The sequence below is a fragment of the Scyliorhinus torazame genome, chromosome 1, assembly GCF_047496885.1.
Source record: "Scyliorhinus torazame isolate Kashiwa2021f chromosome 1, sScyTor2.1, whole genome shotgun sequence".
Classification (NCBI taxonomy): domain Eukaryota; kingdom Metazoa; phylum Chordata; class Chondrichthyes; order Carcharhiniformes; family Scyliorhinidae; genus Scyliorhinus; species Scyliorhinus torazame.
In genome coordinates this window covers 148,423,726-148,445,154 of record NC_092707.1, presented here as the reverse complement: position 1 = coordinate 148,445,154, position 21,429 = coordinate 148,423,726, and the positions used below count along the sequence as shown (strand labels likewise).

General features: G+C 47.5%; 1 protein-coding gene across 4 annotated transcripts in view; it reads right to left on the bottom strand.

Moving 5' to 3' along the window:
• LOC140414727 (uncharacterized) overlaps window positions 1-21,429 on the bottom strand; it is a 147,110-nt gene that overhangs the window by 16,388 nt on the left and 109,293 nt on the right. For 3 of the 4 annotated variants that reach the window (XM_072501001.1, XM_072501002.1, XM_072501004.1), the window contains 3 exons: window positions 20,294-20,471; window positions 7,211-7,348; window positions 6,973-7,089 (listed from right to left, as the gene is read on the bottom strand). In XM_072501001.1, the coding sequence (XP_072357102.1) occupies window positions 6,973-7,089; window positions 7,211-7,348; window positions 20,294-20,471 (433 nt within the window). Of the gene's footprint in view, window positions 1-5,971; window positions 6,109-6,972; window positions 7,090-7,210; window positions 7,349-20,293; window positions 20,472-21,429 lie in introns of those variants that run through there. The other variant, XM_072501003.1, reaches the window with a different exon arrangement.

The window sequence follows — 21,429 nt, the reverse complement described above, 5'->3', positions numbered from 1 at the left end:
TGCTAGACTCCGCTTGATTCTGTTCAAGGTAGCCCACAGGGCCCACATGACGGTAGCTCGGCTGAGTAGGTTCTTCAAGGTGGTGGAGGACAGATGTGGGCGGTGTGGGGGTAGCCCGGCCAACCATGTTCATATGTTTTGGGCATGTCCAAAACTGAGGGAATTCTGGCAGGGATTCGCAGATGTTATGTCGGAAGTCCTGGAAGGTAGGGTAACTCCCCGAGTCCAGAATTAGCAATATTTGGGGTGTCGGAAGATCCGGGGCAAAGAGGGGGGAAAGAGGCCAATATCCTGGCCTTCTCCTCCCTGGTGGCCCGGAGACAGATCTTGCTGAGATGGAGGGACTCGGAGCCCCCAGAATCAGGAGAGTGGGTCAGCGATATGGTAGAGTTTCTCAGTCTGGAGAAAATCAAGTTCGCTCTCAGAGGATCAATACAGGGATTCGCCTGGAGTTGGCGGGCGTTCATTGATTTCTTTAACAAAAACTGAATGTCAGTGGTAAGGGGGGAAAGGGACAAAGAGGGGGGTGGGGAGGAAAATAGGAGGCATGATAATGTTAAATAAGTTCAGGGAATTTAGTATACGGGTAATTGGGGATAGGGCGGGAGAAGTGGGGTATGTGGTCTATTGTTTGCTGTTATTTTTGGGGTATTTTGTGCGTCAACCCACGTGGTTGTTTTAGAAATGTCAATATGTTAGTTGGGGGACCTGTTTGTGGACGGTAAGTTCACGAGCTTGGGTGAGCTGGAGGAGAAGTATGGGCTCCCCCCGGGGAACACCTTCAGGTACTTACAGGTAAGGGCGTTTGCCAGACGGCAGGTGGTGGAATTCCCACGGCTACTGCCACACACAGTACAGGACAGGGTGCTCTCGGGGGGGTGGGTGGGAGTGGGGAAGATCTCGGAAACTTACCAGGTGATGCAGGAGGCCTCGGTGGTGGAGTTGAAAGGTAAGTGGGAGGAGGAGTTGGGAGAGGAGATCGAAGGGGGACGTGGGCAGATGCCCTAGGGAGGGTGAACTCTTCCTCTTCATGCGCGAGGCTCAGCCTCATACAGTTTAAGGTGCTGCACAGGGCACACATGACCGGGACAAGGATGAGCAGGTTTTTTGGGGGTGAGGACAGGTGTGTTAGGTGCTCAGGGAGCCCAGCAAATCACACCCATATGTTCTGGGCATGCCCAGCGCTGGAGGAATTTTGGAAGGGCGTAGCGAGGACGGTGTCGAGGGTGGTAGGATCCAGGGTCAAACCGGGCTGGGGGCTCGCAATATTTGGGGTGGCAGAGGAGCCGGGAGTGCAGGAGGCGAAAGAGGCCGGAATTCTGGCCTTTGCGTCCCTGGTAGCCCGGCGAAGGATTCTCCTTCAGTGGAAAGATACGAGGCCCCCAAGCGTGGAATCCTGGATCAGCGATATGACGGGGTTTATTAAGTTGGAGAGGGTGAAATTAGCCTTAAGAGGGTCGGTACAAGGGTTCTTTAGGCGGTGGCAACCGTTCTTAGACTTTCTGGCAGAACGCTAGACATTGGGCAATGGCAGCAGCAGCTCGGGGGGTGGGGGGGGGTTTACTTTATTTTTGTTTCTGTTATTTACACTGGAAGGGTCTGAGGGGGTGTATACACCTGTTGTCTTAAGTCGGGGTGTTAATGTTAATTTATTATTCAGGTACCGGGGGGGGAGGGGTTTGGGGGGCTGCTTTTTTAGATTGTGTTTTGTACTTAACCCTGTTGGGTTCTTTTTTCTTTCTCATTTTGTTATTGATATTTTATGAAAACCTTTAATAAAAATTATTTTAAAAAAAAGAAATGTCAATATGTTAAATTGTGAAAATTACAAATGCTTCAATAAAATATTTTCTAAAAAAAAAAACTTAGCTTGATGTTCTTTGTGCTACACTAAGTTCTCAAGACATCCTAATTTACAAAACAGAGAACGTCACAGAGATGACTACATACCCATGAACCCCGAGAAGCAAGATGCTAGAGGAGTTACTGGATGTGGTTAGACTGAGGAAGGGAAACTGTGGGGGCCTGTACAGACGACTCTTAGAAAGGATGCGCTCCCCACTGGATGAGACATGGGAAAAATGGGAGGAAGAGCTAGGGATGGAAATAGGGTGAGGACTCTGGAGCGAAGCACTGCGCAGGGCCAACTCCACCTCCTCGTGCGCAAGGCTAAACCTCATGCAGCTGAAAATGGTGCACAGAGCACACCTGACAAGAAGCCGAATGGGCAGGTTCTTCCCGTAGGTGAAGGACAAATGTGAATGGTGCCAGGGAGGCCCGGCCAACCACGCCCACATGTTTTGGACATGCCCCAGACCTATCGGGTTCTGGACAACCTTCTTCGAAGCAATGTCCCAGGTTGTGGGACTGAGGTTGGAGCCGTGCCCAAGAGTGAGTGCTGCTTTGGCTGATTGAGAGTGTATTTTGGAGTTGGGTGAAAACCAGGAGTTTGGTGGAACTGGGAGAAGGTGACACTGGCAACTGAGGCTACAAGGGAGGGAAGTGACTGGAAAGTCTCCAGGGTCAGAGTCGGAGATAGGTTCCAGACACTGCAGCAGAGAGGAGAGCAGCTGCTCGGTAATTAAACAGATTACAACTCAGGACGTTAAGGAAGTAGGGGCTGTTTAGCACAGGGCTAAATCGCTGGCTTTGAAAGCAGACCAAGGCAAGCCAGCAGCACGGTTCAATTCCCGTAACAGCCTCCCCGAACAGGTGCCGGAATGTGGCGACAGTAACTTCATTGAAGCCTACTTGTGACAATAAGCAATTTTCATTTAATTTCTTCCAACTGGGGAAAAAAATCAAAGGACATCATAGGAAGGCTGTGATTTGCTTGGCTAATAGGGAAAATGTGTTAAATTTGAAAACCCACTTGATTACAGTTTATAAATTGCTTTCAGACAACGGTAATAAGGAGAGATTTTTAAAAAGTTTATAAAATAAATAATTAGGGTTTCAAAACCAAATTAAAAACTAATTAAATAAAATACAGATGGAGAGTCAGGTGATGTGTCGTTTCTGCATGATGTAGGAGCTGGTGGACCCCATTGCGGTTCCCAATGGCCATGTCTGTAGAGGTGGAGGGATCTAGGAGGTAGGGTTGCAGGAGCCTCAGCCTTTATCCCTGTCTGACAGGTTTGAGATTCTTGCTCCCTGTGTGGACGGAAATGGAGACTGGAGGGAGGATGAGCAAACTGGCCAAAGCACCGTAGTACAGGGAGCTGTTCAAGTGGGGGGAGAGAAAAGAAATGTAGTCGTAATTGGGAATAGTACAGTTAGAGGCATTGACACTGTTCTGAAACCAGGATCGAGAATCCCAAAGGGTGTGTTGCTTACCTGGTGTTCGGGTTCAGGATATCTCATCTGGGCTGCAAAGGAACTTGGAGTGGGAGGGGGATTTAAAACTGATTTGAGAAAAATCTACTTCTCCCAAAGGCGTGTGAATCTGTGGAATTCACTACCCCAGAGTGCGGTGGATGCACGGACAGTGAGTAAATTTGAGGAGTTAGACAGATTTTTAATTGGTAATGGGTTGAAGGGTTATGGAGAACGGACAGGACGGTAGGGTTGAGGCCAGGATGGGATCTGCCATGATCATGTTGAAGGTGTTTAGGCTCAGGAGGCTAAATTGCCTTCTCCTGCTCCTAGGTCATGAATTCTAGGGAGGAGATGCCCTGGCTGATTTCGCAATCCAGCTCTTGGTCTGTAACAGTGTAGGTAGCAAATGAGAAACATGTCAGCCATGATAGAATGGCAGAGCAGACTCGATGGGTCGAATGGCCTAATTCAGCTCCTATATCTTATGAACTTATGAGGTGGCAGTCTCCGGGTTATCGGACCAGCCAGAACTATTCAAGGGGAAGAGGTCAGATGCCCTTGCCTTTGCTTCTTTAACGCCCGCTGGAGAATCCTGCTCGGCTGGCGATCAGCAGCAACACCCAAAGCTGCAGACTGGCTGGCAGATCTATCGTAATTTCTCCACCTGGCTCACTTGGCAGAATCCTTACCTCCCAATTGGAAAGCTAGAGCGTCACTGACAGTATGTCAGCTTGTATTCCAGACCAGAGAGAACTGCATTGTTGCAGGTGCTGTCCTTGGAAAAACTAAGCCACAGTACTAGCTGGTTTGTGTGGAAAGGTAGCCCTCTTGGCAATATCAGAAGGACACAAAGTAGTGGTTGTATCAGCAGCATCAACATGTTTTCACCTTGGGGTCTTGCTGTGTGGGTAGTAGGTGCTGTGTTCCACTACAGAAACATTTTGGGGTATTTCTGAGGTGGGACAATATGAAATATAAGTGAAGTTCTATCGCTCACAAAAAAAAATTTTCAGTGGAGCTGAGTCCACAAAAGATCAGCCATGATCTCATTGAATGGTGGAGCTGGCTCAAGGGGCCAGATGGCCTACTCCTGCTCCTAGTTCTTATGTTTTTATTAAGTTCACCATCCGAGGGGCAGAGGATGGCTTCCACGCAGCATGGGCGGCATTCACCAACTTTTTCCAGGATCTCTTTGAAGCCAACAGAGCGGGGGGAGAGAGCCACGGGAGCACAGGGAGCAGACAAGAAAGGTGGGAGGAAAAGGGATGGGGGGACGTGGACTGCGGGAAAAAGGAGGGATGGGGTAGAAAACATCCAACACAGAGGGGGCCTAGAACAGGACCATAAGAAAAGGAACCCCCAGGGGCGGGGGAAGATCGGCACAGAGGAAAAGGACATTGTAATGGCACAGTTATCCTTACCAAATGTATAGTGTATAATATGTAAAAACATCAATAAAAACATTTAAAATAAGAAATCCTTCAAGGTGGTAGAGGTTGCAGGTTTGGAAGGTGCTGTCAAAGGAGCTTTGGTGCAGCACATCATGTATCGGGTGTATGACACACACTGTTGGTGTTGGAGGCAGTGAATGAGTTGCCAATCAAGTTTGTCCTGGGTGGTGTCAACTTTGTTAGTGTTGTTGGAGCTGCACTCCTCAGGAAGTGGGGAGAAATCCATCACATTTCTGACTTGTAGATTGCAGGCAGGCTTTGGGGAGTCATAGAATCATAGAAGTTTACAGCATGGAAACAGGCCCTTCGGCCCAACCAGTCCATGCCGCCCAGTTTTTTACCATTAAGCTAGTCCCAGTTGCCCGCACTTGGCCCATAACCCTCTATACCCATCTTACCCATGTAACCATCTAAATGCTTTTTGAAAGACACAATTGTACCCGCTTCTACTACTACCTCTGGCAGCCCATTCCAGACACTCAGTACCCTCTGAGTGAAGAAATTGCCCCTCTGGGCCCTTCTGAATCTCTCCCCTCTCACCTTAAACCTATGCCCTCTAGTTTTAGACTCCCCTACCTTTGGGAAAAGATGTTGACTATCTACCTTATCTATGCCCCTCATTATTTTATAGACCTCTATAAGATCACCCCTAAGCCTCCTACGCTCCAGGGAAAAAAGTCCCAGTCTATCCAGCCTCTCCTTATAACTCAAACCATCAAGTCCCGGCAACATCCTAGTAAATCTTTTCTGCACTCTTTCTAGTTTAATAATATCCTTTCTATAATAGGGTGACCAGAACTGCACACAGTATTCCAAGTGTGGCCGTACCAATGTCTTGTACAACTTCAACAAGACGTCCCAACTCCTATATTCAATGTTCTGACCAATGAAACCAAGCATGCCGAATGCCTTCTTCACCACCCTGTCCACCTGCGACTCCACCTTCAAGGAGCTATGAACCTGTACTCCTAGATCTCTTTGTTCTATAACTCTCCCCAACGCCATACCATTAACTGAGTAGGTCCTGGCCTGATTCGATCTGCCAAAATGCATCACCTCACATTTATCTAAATTAAACTCCATCTGCCATTCGTCGGCCCACTGGCCTAATTGATCAAGATAATTGAGTCAGGAAGTGAGTTACCTGCCACATAATTCCCAGCCTCTGACCCGGTCCTGTAGCCACATTCTTTATGCTGCTGGTCCAGTTAAGTTTCTAGTCAGTGGTATCTCCCAGGCTGTTTACTGATGTTGGAACTGACTCACCCTTACTAATAACACTGTGGAGGTACATATGCCTTAGGGGCTGCTGTGATTCCAGAAGATGGCTCACCAACACCTAGGTTTTCAAAGGTAATTAGAGATGGGCATTAAATTCTGGCCCTGCCAGTAATGTGCAATTCTCATGAACAAATATGGGTACTACTATTGAGATTCTCCTGCAATAGGGTTCCACTACTCGTCACTATGGAAACATGGAAACATAGAAGGCCACCTTTCCCAAGGATCCACAGGAATTTGAGTTTAGCCATCATTCACTGTCTCTCGTGGAATAGTGTCAACGCTCACTGTCTAGACCACAAGTCTAAATCTGGGAGTGAAAACTGTAACTCAGTAAGAAGTCATTACCTCTGGGGCTGGAGATGGGATGGAAACTGAAGGAAAGCAAAATGTTACCCGTATCTACCAATGAAGCATGCTAGGAAAATCTGAAAACTACTTAGGAAGATTTTGATTTATTTCAGTGTGGGAAACCCATGTGGTACATGGAGTTGAGAGAAGTGAAGTTGTTTGGGGTAAACTTTCCTGGGCACAAAACTCAGTTTCTGCCTGCTTGGGACAAACTACTAGAGCAAACCCCACTTATTTATTATCCACTAAAACTCAATGAAATTACATATACTTCTCTTAATCAGTTGTTTGAACCAATACCATTACCTTCCAGGTGCATACTCCTTTTTTCCTGATAAAGTTGTTATAACCCGACCAGAGCCCATGGGGTATGTAACCTACGAGTTCCTGTGGCCTCACCTGAATACAATCTCCCTAGATGAGGGGGTGGAGCCACTCCCTTAAGCCAGGGGCCTCTGGGACATAAATGCCCCAGCCCATGGGAGACCCTTCGGGGAGTAGGAGGTGTAGAATAATAGCAGAAATAAATTTGAGTTTTTCTTACAGTCATTGCTTCCGTGCGGTCACTCACCTTGGACGTTATAAATGTTTTCTGGTCTCAACTCTTCGCTGTAAGCTTCCAGAGTGATACTTTCTTCTTCCTGAAGAATGCTGTGTAAACTTAAGTCTCCATTAATTACAAGTGAATCTGCAGAAATAAAAGTGTGTGTATGATGAACAGTTGATTTTGCAACTAAGGCCCTAAATAGGAAGATTATGCTCATGTCCTCAGATTGGGTTAGGTAACAGATGTAGAGTTTTTCACTCACCATTTTGTTTGTGTATGAGGGTAAATTTTCTATCAGGAAACATCTTCTCCAAAGCTTCATACAGCTCACTGTAGGTGATCTCACTGTGAATTCTTGTGACACAGTGTTTAATTGCATTCACTCTTACATACAAGTAATCTGTTGCAAAACAGCCCAATTTACAGAAGATAAATCTTTAAAAGTGAACCAAGTTTTTAAAAAAATATATATTTTATTGAAATCTTTTTCCCTGAGCAACATTTTTCCCGCTTACAAAACAAGCGAAACGATAACAGTAACAAAACAGAAATTTAAAAACTTTTTAACAATAATAATAGTAGTAATAATATACAAGTAACAAAACCTCGTACTCTATTGACCTATACTCAACTGCCTCCCCCCCTCCCCCCCTCCCCCCTGGGTTGCTGCTGCTGGTCATCCGTCTTCCCTCTAACATTCCCCTTGGTAGTCGAGAAATGGCTGCCACCGCCTGGTGAACCCTTGAGCCGATCCTCTCAGGGCAAACTTTATCTGCTCCAGTTTAATAAACCCCGCCATATCGTTTACCCAGGCCTCCAGTCCGGGGGGTTTCGCCTCCTTCCACATGAGTAGGATCCTGCGCCGGGCTACGAGGGACGCAAAGGCCACGACATCGGCCTCTTTCGCCTCCTGCACTCCCGGCTCTTCCGCAACTCCAAATAGAGCTAACCCCCAGCCTGGTTTGACCCGGGCATTCACCACCTGCGAAATCACTCCCGTCACTCCCTTCCAATACCCTTCCAGTGCCGGGCACACCCAAAACATATGTGCGTGGTTTGCCGGGCTCCCGCCACACCTCCCACATTTGTCCTCCACTCCAAAGAACCTGCTCAATCTTGCCCCCGTTATGTGTGCTCTATGTAGCACCTTAAATTGAATCAGGCTAAGCCTGGCGCATGAGGAAGAGGAATTTACCCTGCTTAGGGCATCAGCCCACATACCCTCCTCTATCTCCTCCCCTAATTCTTCTTCCCACTTTCTTTTTAGTTCGCCCACCGACTCCTCCCCCTCTTCCCTCATCTCTCTATAAATCTCTGACACCTTGCCCTCTCCGACCCACACCCCTGAAAGCACCCTGTCCTGTATCCCCTGTGTCGAGAGCCGCGGAAATTCCCTCACCTGTTGTCTAGTAAACGCCCTCACCTGCATATATCTCAAGAAATTCCCCCGGGGTAACTTATACTTTTCCTCCAGTGCTCCCAAGCTCGCAAAAGTCCCATCTATGAATAAATCTCCCACCTTCCTAATTCCCAACTGGTACCAGCTCTGAAATCCTCCATCCATTCTTCCTGGGGCGAACCTATGGTTGTTCCTGATAGGGGACCCCACCAGGGCTCCCCGCACCCCTCTCTGTCGCCTCCACTGTCCCCATATGTTCAGTGTTGCCGCCACCACCGGGTTCGTGGTGTACTTTTTCGGTGAGAACGGTAGCGGCGCCGTCACCAGCGCCTCTAGACTCGTCCCTTTACAGGACCTTCTCTCCAGCCTTTTCCACGCCGCTCCCTCACCCTCCATCATCCATCTACGTATCATTGCCACATTGGCGGCCCAATAATAATCTCCCAAGTTCGGTAGTGCCAGTCCTCCTCTGTCCCTACTGCGCTGAAGGAACCCCCTCCTTACTCTCGGAACTTTCCCTGCCCACACAAAGCTCATAATGCTCCTATCTATTTTATTAAAAAAGGTCCTGGTGATTAAAATAGGGAGACATTGAAATACAAATAAGAACCTCGGGAGGACCATCATCTTAATTGCCTGCACCCTGCCCGCCAACGATAAAGGCTGCATGTCCCACCTCTTAAAGTCCTCCTCCATTTGTTCTACCAGCCGTGTCAGATTAAGTCTGTGCAAGGTTCCCCAGCTCCTAGCGATCTGAATCCCCAAGTATCGGAAGTTTCTTTCCACTTTCCTTAGCGGTAAGCCTTCTATCTCTCTACTCTGGTCCCCTGGATGTATCACATATAATTCACTCTTCCCCATGTTTAACCTATACCCCGAAAATTCCCCGAACCTCCTCAAGATTCGCATAACCTCTATCATCCCCCCCGCTGGGTCCGACACGTATAACAATAGGTCATCCGCGTATAACGAGACTCGGTGTTCTTCTCCCCCTCTAGTCACCCCTCTCCATTTCCTGGAGTCTCTCAGCACCATGGCCAGAGGTTCAATTGCCAGCGCAAACAACAATGGAGACAGCGGGCATCCCTGTCTTGTTCCCCTATATAATCGGAAATACTCCGATCTATGTCGACCTGTAACTACGCTTGCCGTTGGTGCCCCATAAAGTAGTCTAACCCAGCGAATAAATCCGTTCCCAAAAAAGTGAACCAAGTTGATAAAGCTGTAAAAAGGATGTGTGGAAGCCCAGGGATGTGATTGACTGGCCGCATTGTGCCCGAAAAGCAGCACAGCCAGTACATGTCAGGAGATCCCACTTCCAGGATCTACCCGGCTCGCCAATTCTCGGGAGATTGAACACGCTTGCGCAAGACGTTGCGTTGTGAAATTTTTTATCATATCTGTAAGTTAGAGTGAGACAGCTAGTCTCACTCTAATATATCTATGCGTTCCTGAGATCTAACCAAAGCGTAGGATCTAAACCTCTCACCTTGGAGACATCAGGCGAGCGCCACTCAGTCATTGTCTCCACAAACGGGAACGGGACTCGTGGGGTCTGCAGGGGATCAGAGTCACCCAGGTGCTTGCCCTCTGGGCAGGGTGGCATTCTAGCACTTCTGATGCCATGAGGGCACTCTGGTAATGCCAAGGTGCCCAGGTGACACTGGAAAGGGCACTACCAGGGTGGCACTACCAAGGTGCCAAGCTGGCATTTTTAACACAGCGGGGATCAGGCTGGGTGGTGCCCTGTGTGTGTGTGGGGGGAGGGGGGGGGGGGGGAACAGAGGACCCCCGTATACACAATTTGGGGCTGGGGGGGATGGATCAGGGGCTTGAGAGGTTGGGACGCCATTTTTGGTGTCCTGATGTCTCCCTGCACTGAGGGGTTCCGGTGAGCAGAGCTCCGCAGTGCCAGGAACAGGGCTAAGTGCAGCTTCGGCTGCGGGTTACCTGCTGAGGCCTTCAGTCTACCCAGATGGGCATTTGATAGCGGGGTGTTTCTCAGCACTCCGAGTGCCAGGAGACAACCAGCTAATCATGCACATGACAGGACTCTGTCCCCATACGGGAGGATCATGTTCTCGATTTTATAAATCTGGCGTAGAGGCATAGAGGTAATTCTTTAACTGCATAAATCAATGGTTAAATTGCAGGTAGAATGTTGTGGCCAGTTGGATTGTTTTGGACACCTTGGGCTGGATTCTGCGTCCTGCCACGCCAGATTTCTGGTTCAGCACGCCGGCGGGATGCTCCGTTTCGCCGGCTGGTCAATGGGATTTCCCATTGTGGGGTAGCCCCACACTGTCGGGAAACCCACGGGCTGCCGGCAAAAAGGAGCATCCTGCCCCTTACATCTGATATTAAAACTACAAAGTGCAAAAGAGATTCACTAAAGTGATACCAAAGAAGAGACTGAACTTTGAGGAATTGGTTCTCGTGGACCAGGCTCACTTCATTGCGGGAGAATCTATGCAGTAGTCTCCCATGACAGCAAAATGTCCCCTCAATTAAGTCAGAGAGACGACCAGCAGGATGTCAATTAGGCTCATTAATGAGCTAAGTCACACTCATCACTCAGCCCATAACAATTCAGTGGTGATTCAGGTCTTAAATTATCAGCAAATGAAAAGGAAAGAAATATTTTGAAACAGAGTGTTGTAAGAACAGGGAATGTGTTACCACAAGTGGATATTGAGAGAAACGCTAAATCATTTAATAAGGAAGAAAGATTAAAATGGATCCACGCAATCACAAATGATGGGGGCGATTTTCAGCCTACAGTCGCTGTCAAAGAGAATAGCGACATGCGCGGAATATCCAGAGAGAATCGGGAAATGCAATTCTCTCCGGAGAGAGCACATTTCTCGATTTTCCCCGCCCTTCGCCATTGTTGGCACGAGATTCACATGCACAAAGGGCAGGAACCTCATTTATATGTATTTTAATACATTTTAATGCCATTAACAGGCTTCCATTCCATAGGGCTGTAGATAGGGCTTTAAACTAAATAGTAGGCGGTAGGGTTCAGTTGTAGAAAATCAAAGTTAAAGGAGAAGGTGAGTGTGCAGGTTAATGATGAGGACTTTAAACAAGTTAAAGGGGCCGAGGGATCAAGAGCGGTTCGTAAAGTTTCCAGAATACTTAATAGAACAAAGTATAGAAAGCGGCAGGAATCTAACTTCAGGCAGTACAGTAGCACAGTGGTTAGCACAGTTGCTTCACAGTTCCAGGGTCGATTCCCAGCTTGGGTCACTGTCTGTGCAGAGTCTGCACGTTCTCCCTGTGTCTGCGTGGGTTTCCTCCGGGTGCTCCGGTTTCCTCCCACAGTCCAAAGATGTGTAGTTTAGGTGGATTGGTTTTGCTAAATTGCCCTTAGTGTCCAAAAAGGTTAGGTGGGGTTACGGGGGTGCGGTGGAGGCAGGGGCTTAAGTAGGCTGCTCTTTCCAAGGGTCAGTGCCGACTCGATGGGCCGAATGGCACCCTTCTGCATTGTAAATTGTATGTATGGCAGCAAAAAAAGGGACAACTATGAGAAGGGGGGCAATCAACCAAGGGCTGAGGGTGTTGTACTTAAATGTGCATAGTATACAAAACAAGGTAAATGAGCTTGTTGCACACATTGAAATTGGCAGGTACGATATTGTGGGCATCACAGAGACATGGTTTCAAGGGGATCAGGCTGGGACCTAAATATCCAAAGATATGTGTCCTATCGAAAGGACAGCCAGATGGGCAAAGGGGGCCTTGTTGCATTGTTAGTAAGGAATGGACTTAAAATTGGGTAGCACGGTGGCGCAGTAATTAACACTGCTGCCTCACGGCACTGAGGGCCCGGGTTCGATTGCAGCCCCGGGTCACTGTTCGTGTGGAGTTTCCCTATGCCTGTGTGGGTCTCACCCCCACAACCCAAAAAGATGTGCAGGGTAGGTGGATTGGCCACTCTAAATTGCCCCTTATTTGGAAAAAAGGAATTGGGTACTTTAAATTTATTTTTAAAAAGAAAAATGGAATGAACTTGAATCGATATAGGGTTGGAAGGTGAAGTATCTGTGTGGGTAGAGTTGAAGAATCGCAAAGGAAAAAAGACCCTGATGGGAGTAATGTACAGGCCCCCAGCAGTAGTCAGGTTGTGAGGCAGAAAATAAATCCGGAGACAGAAAAGGCATACAAGAAAGGCAATATTACAATAATCATGGGGGACTTCAATATGTAGGTGGACTGGGAAAATCAGGTTGGTAGCGGATCCCAAGAAAAGGAATTTGTGGAATGTCTACGAGATGTTTTTTCTTGAGCAGCTTGTGGTAGAGCCCACTAGGTAGCAAGCAATTCTGGATTTGGTGATTGTAATGAGGCAGATTTGATTAGGGAACTTAATGTGAATGAACCCTTAGGGAGCAGTGATCACAATATATAGAATTTACTGCACTTTGAGAGGGAGAAGCTGAAATCAGATGAAATGGTTTTAAAATTGAATAAAGGTAACTACAAAGACATGAGAGAGGAGCTGGCCAGAGTTGATTGGAAGGGAAGCCTAGAAGGGAAGACAGTGGAACAGCAATGGCAGGGGTTTTTGAGGGTTATTCGGGATGCATAACAGAAATTCATCCCAAGGAGGAAGAAACATGCTCAGGGGAGGACAAGGCATCCATGGCTGACGAGGGATGTCAAGGCAGCATAAAAGCAAAGGAAAAAGCATACAATGTGACGAGGATTAACGGGAAGCCAGAGGATTGGGAAGCCTTTAAAAGCAAGCAGGGGACAACTAAAAAAGCAGTAAGGGGGAAAAGATGAAATATGAGTATAAGCCAGCTGGTAATATAAAAGAAGATTGCGAGAGTTTCTTTCGCTATATTGAAGGTAAGAGAGAGGCAAGAATGGACATTGGACCACTGGAAAATGAGGCTGGAGAAGTAGTAATAAGGAACAAAGAAATGGCAGAGGAACTGAATAGGTACTTTGCATCAGTCTTCACGCTGGAAGACAGCAGTGGCATACTAGAACTTCAAAAGAGTCAGGGGACAGAGGTGAGTGTAGTGGCCATCACTAAGGAGAAGGTGCTGGGGAAACTGAAAGGTCTGAAAGTGGATAAATCACACGGACCGGATGGACGACACCCTAGGTTTCTGAAGGAGATAGCTGAGGACATTGTGGAGGCATTGGTGGTGATTTTTTCAAAATCATTGGAGGCAGGAAGGGTCCCATTGGATTGGAAAATGGCTAATTTAACACCCCTGTTTAAAAAGGGAGGGAGACAGAAGACAAGAAATATTAGGCCGGTTAACCTGACGTTGGTGTTGGTAAGATTTGAGAGTCTATTATTAAGGCAGATTACTTAGAACTGCATGGTAAAATAGGACTGAGTCAGCATGGGTTCGTCGAGGGGAGGTCATGTCTGACAAATCTGTTAGAATTCTTTGAGAAGGTAATGGGGAAGTTAGACAAAGGAGAACCAGTGGACATGATCTATTTGGATTTCCAGAAGACCTTTGACAAGGTGCCGTACAGGAGGCTGCTAAATAAGATAAGAGCCCGTGGTGTTAGGTGCAAGGTATTGGCATGAATAGAGGACTGGCTGACTGGCAGAAGCTGAGAGTGGAGATAATGGGATCCTTTTCAGGATGGCAGCTGGTGACTAGTGGTGTTGGGACCACAGCTCTTCATGATATGCATTAATGGTCTGGAGAAGGAACTGAGGGCGCTATTGCTAAGTTTGCAGATGATACAAAGATATGTAGAGGGACAGGTTGTGTTAAGAAAGCAGGGAGGCTACAGTCTAGGAGAGTGGGCAAAGAAGTGGCAGATGGAATACAATGTGGAAAAGTGTGAGGTTATGCACTTTGGTAGGAAGAATAGAGGCATAGACTATTTTCTAAATGGGAAAAAGCTTCGGTAATCAGAAACACAAAGGGACTTCGCAGTCCCAGTTCAGGATTCTCTTAAGGTTAACATTCAAGACTTCCAGTGGCGGCCATAGGGTGAGTGGTCGCTTATTTGGTAGCTCCTGCTCGTGGTGGACCTTTGAGACCTTTTTCCCCGACTTATGAGGGATTGGTTCGGCAAAATAGGAGATTGGGGAGGTAGAGGAGAAAAGTCCCCCACCAGTGTACGGATTTGTGGATCAGAAGTGGTCTGAAAAGGAGAGATCACTGGTCAAAGAAGGGAATGGAGTCTGCAGCACAGAAAAATATGCCGGAGACTCAGGGACTGGGATTGCCGGCCCAGTGGTCAACGGGTCAGCTGGTGGACTTCCTCCAAGAGAGCTTTGCCAAGCAAGAGAAGAGTACCTGGACCCGATTATAGTGGGGATTGACCGGGTGGAGCAAAGATTGGAAGCCCAGGGGCAGGCGATCCAGAAGGTGGAAGAGGCTGTTGCTGAGCATGACCAGCTAGCTGTGGCGGAGATGGGATGATGAAGGACCACCAGAAAAGTCTGCAAGAGAAGGTGGAGGATCTGGAGAACAGGTCGCGCAGGCAGACCTGAGGATCGCTGGCCTCCCGGAGGGCAGCGAGGGATCGGACGCAGGGGCATATGTGGCGCGTATGTTCGAGAAGCTGCTGGGGGAAGGTGCGTTTGGATTGGATTTTGTTTATTGTCACGTATTTCATGTAGTGAAAAGTATTTTTCTGCGAGCAGCTCTCAACAGATCATTAAGTACATAAAAAGAAAAGGAAATAAAAGAAAAGAAAAAGTGTACTCGGCCATTGGAGGTGGACAGGGCGCACAGAGCGCTTATGAGGAAGCCATTGAAGAATGAGCCGCCGAGGGCGATGGAGGTACGAATGCACCGGTTCCTGGACAAGGAACAGATATTGAGGTGGGCCAGGCAGACGAGGAGCTGCAAATGGGAAGATAACAAGCTGCGCGTTTACCAGGATTTGGGTGTGGAACTGGCCAAAAGAAGGGCGAGCTTCGATAAAGTTAAATCGACCCTCTTTAAGAAGGGGGTGAAGTTCAGCATGCTGTACCCAGCTCGTTTGTGGTCACTTACGAGGGCCAAGAACTTTATTTCGGATCGCCGGATGAGGCGACGAACTTTGTTAAGGAGAGGGGACTGGCAGGTGATGGAGGGCATTGAACTTGGGGGCAAGTAATTCTGTACTTTTGCTGCTAAATTTCTTTTCTCTGGGTTTTGTATGTATTGTTTTTGTACCAGGTTTTTGCACTTGTTTTTGGGCCATTGTTCAGTTTTTTATGCGGGTGAACTTTGTTCTTAATCGGGGATGGTGGGTGGAATTTTCTTCTTTGTGTTTGTTGGGGATTGTGATGTTTTGCATTTGCATGTTCGAGTGGGGAGGGAGGGAGATCAATGGGGGGTAGGATGCTTGACGCTTTGGGCGGGGGCTACCAGGCTAGCTGGGCAGGCTAGCTCATGGAAGCGCCATGGGGGGCGAACAAGTTTGTTGAGAGGGGTTGGGATTGCGATTTTGTTATGGGGGAGGTGGGGAATTGTTCTGCTGACAGGGGAGGGATCGGTGCTGGGAGACAAATTGGAGGTCGATGAAGGTAGGCACCCGGGGGCAGGCCTGAGGAGGCGCTGATGGGGGTGGGCTGATTGGCGGGGGAGGATAGAGGACTGTGTTCCGAGGGTGATAGGGGAAGACCAGGCGGGTGATTTTGGACTACTTTAGACTGCATTGGGGACAAGGCAGGGATGTCCCCACTCCCCATTGGCGATGGCGCTGAGAGCGTCAAAGGACTTGAAGGGGCTAGTCCGGGGGTTGCAGGGTCTCATTGTATGCAGTCGACCTACTCCTGTATATTTCTGACTGGTCGGGGGGATGGAAGAGATTATGCGAATATTTGGGGAATTTGGCCGGTTTTCGGGGTACAAATTGAACATGGGTAAGAGTGAGGTTTTTGTTTTCCAGGCGAGGGGCAAGAGAGGAGACTGGGGGAGTTGCCGTTTAAAGTGGTGGGAGGGATTTTCGCTATTTGGGTATTCAGGTGGCATGGGGATGGGAGCAGCTACATCCATTAAATCTGACTCGGTTAGTTGAGCAAATGAAGGAGGACTTCCGGAGGTGGGACATGCTCCTGTTGTTACTGGCGGGGAGGGTACAGACCATAAAGATGACGGTTCTCCCGAGATTTTTGTTTGTTTTCCAGTGACTCCCTATTTTTATACCAACGGCCTTTTTTAAGCGGGTGAATGCGGTGATCTCTGGGTGTTTGGGAGTAAGGAAGTAAAGAAAGTGCTGCTGGAGCGGAGTTGGGGGGGGGGGGGGGGGTGGAAGAGAGGGTTGGCACTGCCGAACTTTAGGAAGTATTACTAGATGGCAAATATAGCCATGATTAGGAAGTGGGTAGTGGGGGAGGGGTCAGTGAGGGAGCGGGTAGAGGCGGGCTCATGTAAGGGCACAAGTTTAGGAGCACTGGTAACGGCTCCTCTGCTGTTCTCGCCGGCCCGATACTCCACAAGCCTGTGGTAGTGGTGGCCCTGAGAGTTTGGGGGCAGTGGCGGAAGCATATGGGAGTGGCGGGAGCATCGGTCTGGGCTCCAATTTGTGGTAATCACCGGTTTGTGTCGGGAGGTTAGATGGGGGGTTTTGGAGGTGGCAGAGAGCAGGGATTGAGAGGCTGGGGGATCTGTTTATTGATGGGAGCTTTCCCTGTTTGGAGGATCTGGAAGAGGAGTTTGAATTGCCGGGAGGGAATGGGTTTCGCTATCTGCAGGTGAGGGATATTGTGCGAAGGCAGCTTTCGACCTTTCCTTTTCTATTGCCACAGGGGATACAGGTCAAGGTGGTTTCTAGAATGAGAGTGGGGGAGGGGAACGTATCAGAAATCTATAAAGAACTTATGGAGTGGAAGGAAACCCAGATAGGTGAGCTAAAGCGTAAATGGCAAGATAAGTTGGGAAAGGAGTTGGAGGCGGGTCTGTGGGAGGATGCTCTGAGCAGAGTCAACACATTCTCATCATGTGCCAGGCTCAGCCTTATTCAAGGTGGTTCACATGACGGTGGCCTGGATGAGCAGGTTTTTTGGGGTAGAGGACAGGTGTGTGAGGTGTGCAGGAGGACCCGCAAATCATGTCCACATGTTTTGAGTGTGTCCGAAGCTTAGGGGGTTCTGGCAGGGATTTGCGGATGTCATGTCCACGGTGCTAAAAATGAGGGTGGCGCCGAGTCCAGAGGTGGCAATTTTTGGATGTCGGAAGACCCGGGAGTCCAGGGGGCAAGAGAGGCTGACGTTTTGGCCTTTGCCTCCTTGGTAGCCTGGAGACGGATCTTATTAGCGTGGAGGGACTCGGAGCCCCCGAAATTGGGGGTATGGGTTATGGGTTAGCGATATGGCTGGGTTTCTCAGGTTTGAGAAAATTAAGTTGGCCCTGAGAGGATCAATGTAGAGTTTGTTCGGAGGTGGCAGACGTTTAGCGACTTTTTCGGGGAAAACTAAACTGTTAGCAGATACAATAAGGCGGGGGGGGTTAGTTGGAGTTAGGTTACTTTGGTTTAGCTTAGGCAGGAACAGTGAGAGATGGAAGGGGGGAGGGGTGTTACGCACTGAATTATGTTTACATTTGTATTTGTATCTTTTGTTGTTATAAAACCATAAATGCCTTAATAAAATGTTTGTTAAAAAACAAAGATTAACATTCAAGTTCAGTGGGCAGTTAGGTAGTCAAATGCAATGTTATCATTCATGTCGAGAGGGCTAGAATACAAGAGCAGGAATAAATGCTGAGGCTGTATAAAGCTCCGGTCAGGCCCCATTTGGAATATTGTAAGCAGTTTTGGGCACCGTATCCAAGGAAGAATGGTCCAGAGGAGGTTCACAAGAATGATCCCTGGACTGAAGAACTTGTCAAATGAGGAGCGGTTGAGGATTCTGGGTCTGCACTTGTTGGAGTTTAGAAGGATGAGGGAGATCTCATCGAAACTTACAGAATACTGAGATGCCTAAATAGAGTGAATGTGAGAGCATGTTTCCACCAGTAGGAGAAACTACAACCCGGGTGCACAACCTCAGACTGAAGGGACAATACTTTCAAACAGAGGTGAGGAGGAATTTCTTCAGCCACAGAAGGCTGAGGAGGCCAAGTCACTGAGTGTCTTTAAGAGAGAGTTAGAAAATGATTAATAAGGGGATCAGGGGTGTGGGGAGAAGGCAGGAGAATGGGCATGGGAAACATATCAGCCATAATTGAATGGCAGAGCAGATTCGATGGGCCAAATGGCCTAATTCTGCTCCTATGATGTGGTGAGGACTGTCAACCATAGCTAGATGATTTAAAACATTGTTGTTAGCTTCAAAATAGAGTCGTTGAGATGCATTCAAGCATGAAGGGAAATGAAAGTAATCAATCCAGACACCTGGTTGTCTGGAAGCTTTTACTCTGTCAATTACAGCCTACTAAAAGCTTGTATCTTTGAAAGTGACCAGAAGCCTCGCAAATCAAAGGATCTGAGAGAGTTTAAAACCTTGTGATGTGTTTTGGCTTTCTATGAATTAACAGCTGCTGGTTTCAACACTTCTGTCTGAGGCAACAGGTGTAAGGGAAGGTAAGTGAAAAAGCAGTGATTTTTCACTCTTTTTGCTTGGACTGCTCTTTATCTCCCAGGCAGGGATGACTGTTGGGGGCAGGAGTGGGTGAGGGGGGGGGGGGTAGCTCTTATACAATGGGTCCCTGATATGGAGGGGTCTCCGATATGGGGGGGGTCTCCGATATGCAGTGGGGTGGGCAATATTTTCATTGTGCTGGGGCCCTCTAATGGACTTTGGCACCAATGTTAAATACATATCTGCTCCACCAACCGTGTCAGGAAATACGGCTATCAGCTAAATACACGCCTGAAAATATTTGCACCAATTCACGTCCGTATGAATCCCAGCTGAGAAGACCAGAGCATCATGGGGGCGCGGAGGATCAGGCTTTGAGCCCACCACTAATGAAACTAACCTCAATGTTTATAGCATCTAGCTATGATTGAAAGCTCTTGGACCACATCAAAGACATGCCAGTGCTCTCATGTGGTCCAAGAGCTGTCAATCATAGCTAGCTGTTTATAAACATTGAGATTAGTTTCACGACTGACTACTTGAAACTAATTGAGATTAAACAATCCAAACGGCTGGCTGTGTATGAAAGCTGTCAATCACAGCCTAGTAAAATGAATTTCACATAGCTATAAAGGAAAGCATTGCAGATCAAAGTTCTGAGGGAAATTAAACCCGGTGGATGTGGTTTACACTTTCTCGAAATTTACAGGTGCTGCTTCTTCTGCCTAAGCCAGCAGGTGCGTTTTAAAGCAGAGAGTTTTTTTCACTGTCTCTATCTGGACGGCTCTCTTGTTTTCAGGTAGCAGTCTCTCTGATGGGGGGCATCCAGGCAGAGGTCACAGCGAGGGGCTTCCAGACTCAGGTCTCACTTATGGGGAGAATTCCAGGCAGGAGTCTCTCTTATAAGTGAACGTCCTGTGGACGTTTGGGCAATTCCCTTAAACGCTTGACCCCTTGACCCACCACGAGGTTCATTGCATCAAGGCCACGCTCGGAAATAGCTGCACCAATTCTCACCCACGTGAAACCCAGCCCAGAGGACTGGTAATTAATGCGGGCTTGGAGAATCCAGTGTCCGGATGATTAATTTTGATCTATTTGAATCTTCCTGCTGGCACACGGCGCGAACCTCGATGTTCTGGCTAGCGCACGATTCTCCGTCTCATAGGCAACTCCGCTACCAGTGGTAGGCAGCGGAGAATCCAGCCCTGCTCTGCAAGGCAGTATTTACCATTTGAAGAGTTAGCTGTGAGATTATACTAATCTTGATCATTGTAAGAAGGATAACATTTAGCTCCCTTGGTGTGCACTTTGTAAACATAGAGCACAGAAAAAATGTAGATATTGGGTCTTACTTGCACGAGACAAGACAGTTTATAAAATCTAAAACTGCAACATACTTTGTATGAACTGACTTTACATTGAAAATTAAACACAATGCACACCTCCATTTTCAGCATTTAACATTCCCTTCCAAAGTGTCTCCTGTATCTTAATGTTTTTCTCATTTTCCACCAGCTCCAACACAATAGGCCATGTTTCCCATTTTCTCATGTTGAATTTTATCTCATACTTTGTCAGTGCTTCTTCAGCATTGTTTACAAATTGGAATTGTACAGCTCCCTAATTGCAAAGAAATGGTCAAATGGTTAAAAAGGTCTCTTCACTGAAACGTTCAATCTTCAATCATGGTGAAGCCCAATCAAGACCATGAGTGGCTTATTGAGCTTCTATCACAAGAGATGATAAAAAAGCAAAGTCCAATTAATGAAGTCTTCAAACTCATCCTTTATAAAATTCTTGACAACGCAGTGAGGAAGATGTCCTGAATGCTGCAAGTTAAAGGTACATAAAGACAGTGGTAGACTTTTCCCAATATACAGGCTAACCTGGGGGTCAGTACATATCTACATATCACATGTTCAGGTTTGTGATAAGGACTTGGTGTCTGCCTTGGGAGGTGTGAGTAAAGCAAACATTTCAATTGCATATTGCTCATAAATGCCTGCCCTTTGTAGGTATGGTTTCCAAGAGTTACAATGGTATGTGAACCTCTGAAGTTCATGGAAATGATGAACCCGATAAGACATGGTTCACAGCAGCACTTAATGAGGTGAGCAAACATTGACCTGCCACCTGATGGATACAAGCACTGGGAATTCTTTACTTCCTTAATTCTTTGAAGTACAGTACCTTCTTCTGACTCTATTTCCAAGTCCTGAAAGTGGTGTGTGATGTTGCCCTGGAATGGTATGCCACTGTTGTCTGTGGACTATACCTTGATATGCCAACAGAGAGGTACTTCTTGTCCATCTCACATTTCTCGGTATCAAAATCGGTTAGGTGCTGACTGCTTGTAAACAGACTCCATTTTTCATGGCTCCATTTTGGAACTTTTCTTACTTTGCTTCAATGTCACCATCTATCATCCATCAAATTCCAGCCTAGCAATTCCATTATTAAGGCTGAAACAATATTTCTCCCCATATGCAGCCACCTACCTTCAAGTTTAAGCATCCTTTTCATTTTTAGCTGATAGCCATATTTTCTATATACACTGGTCAGTTTGGTCCCTATACAT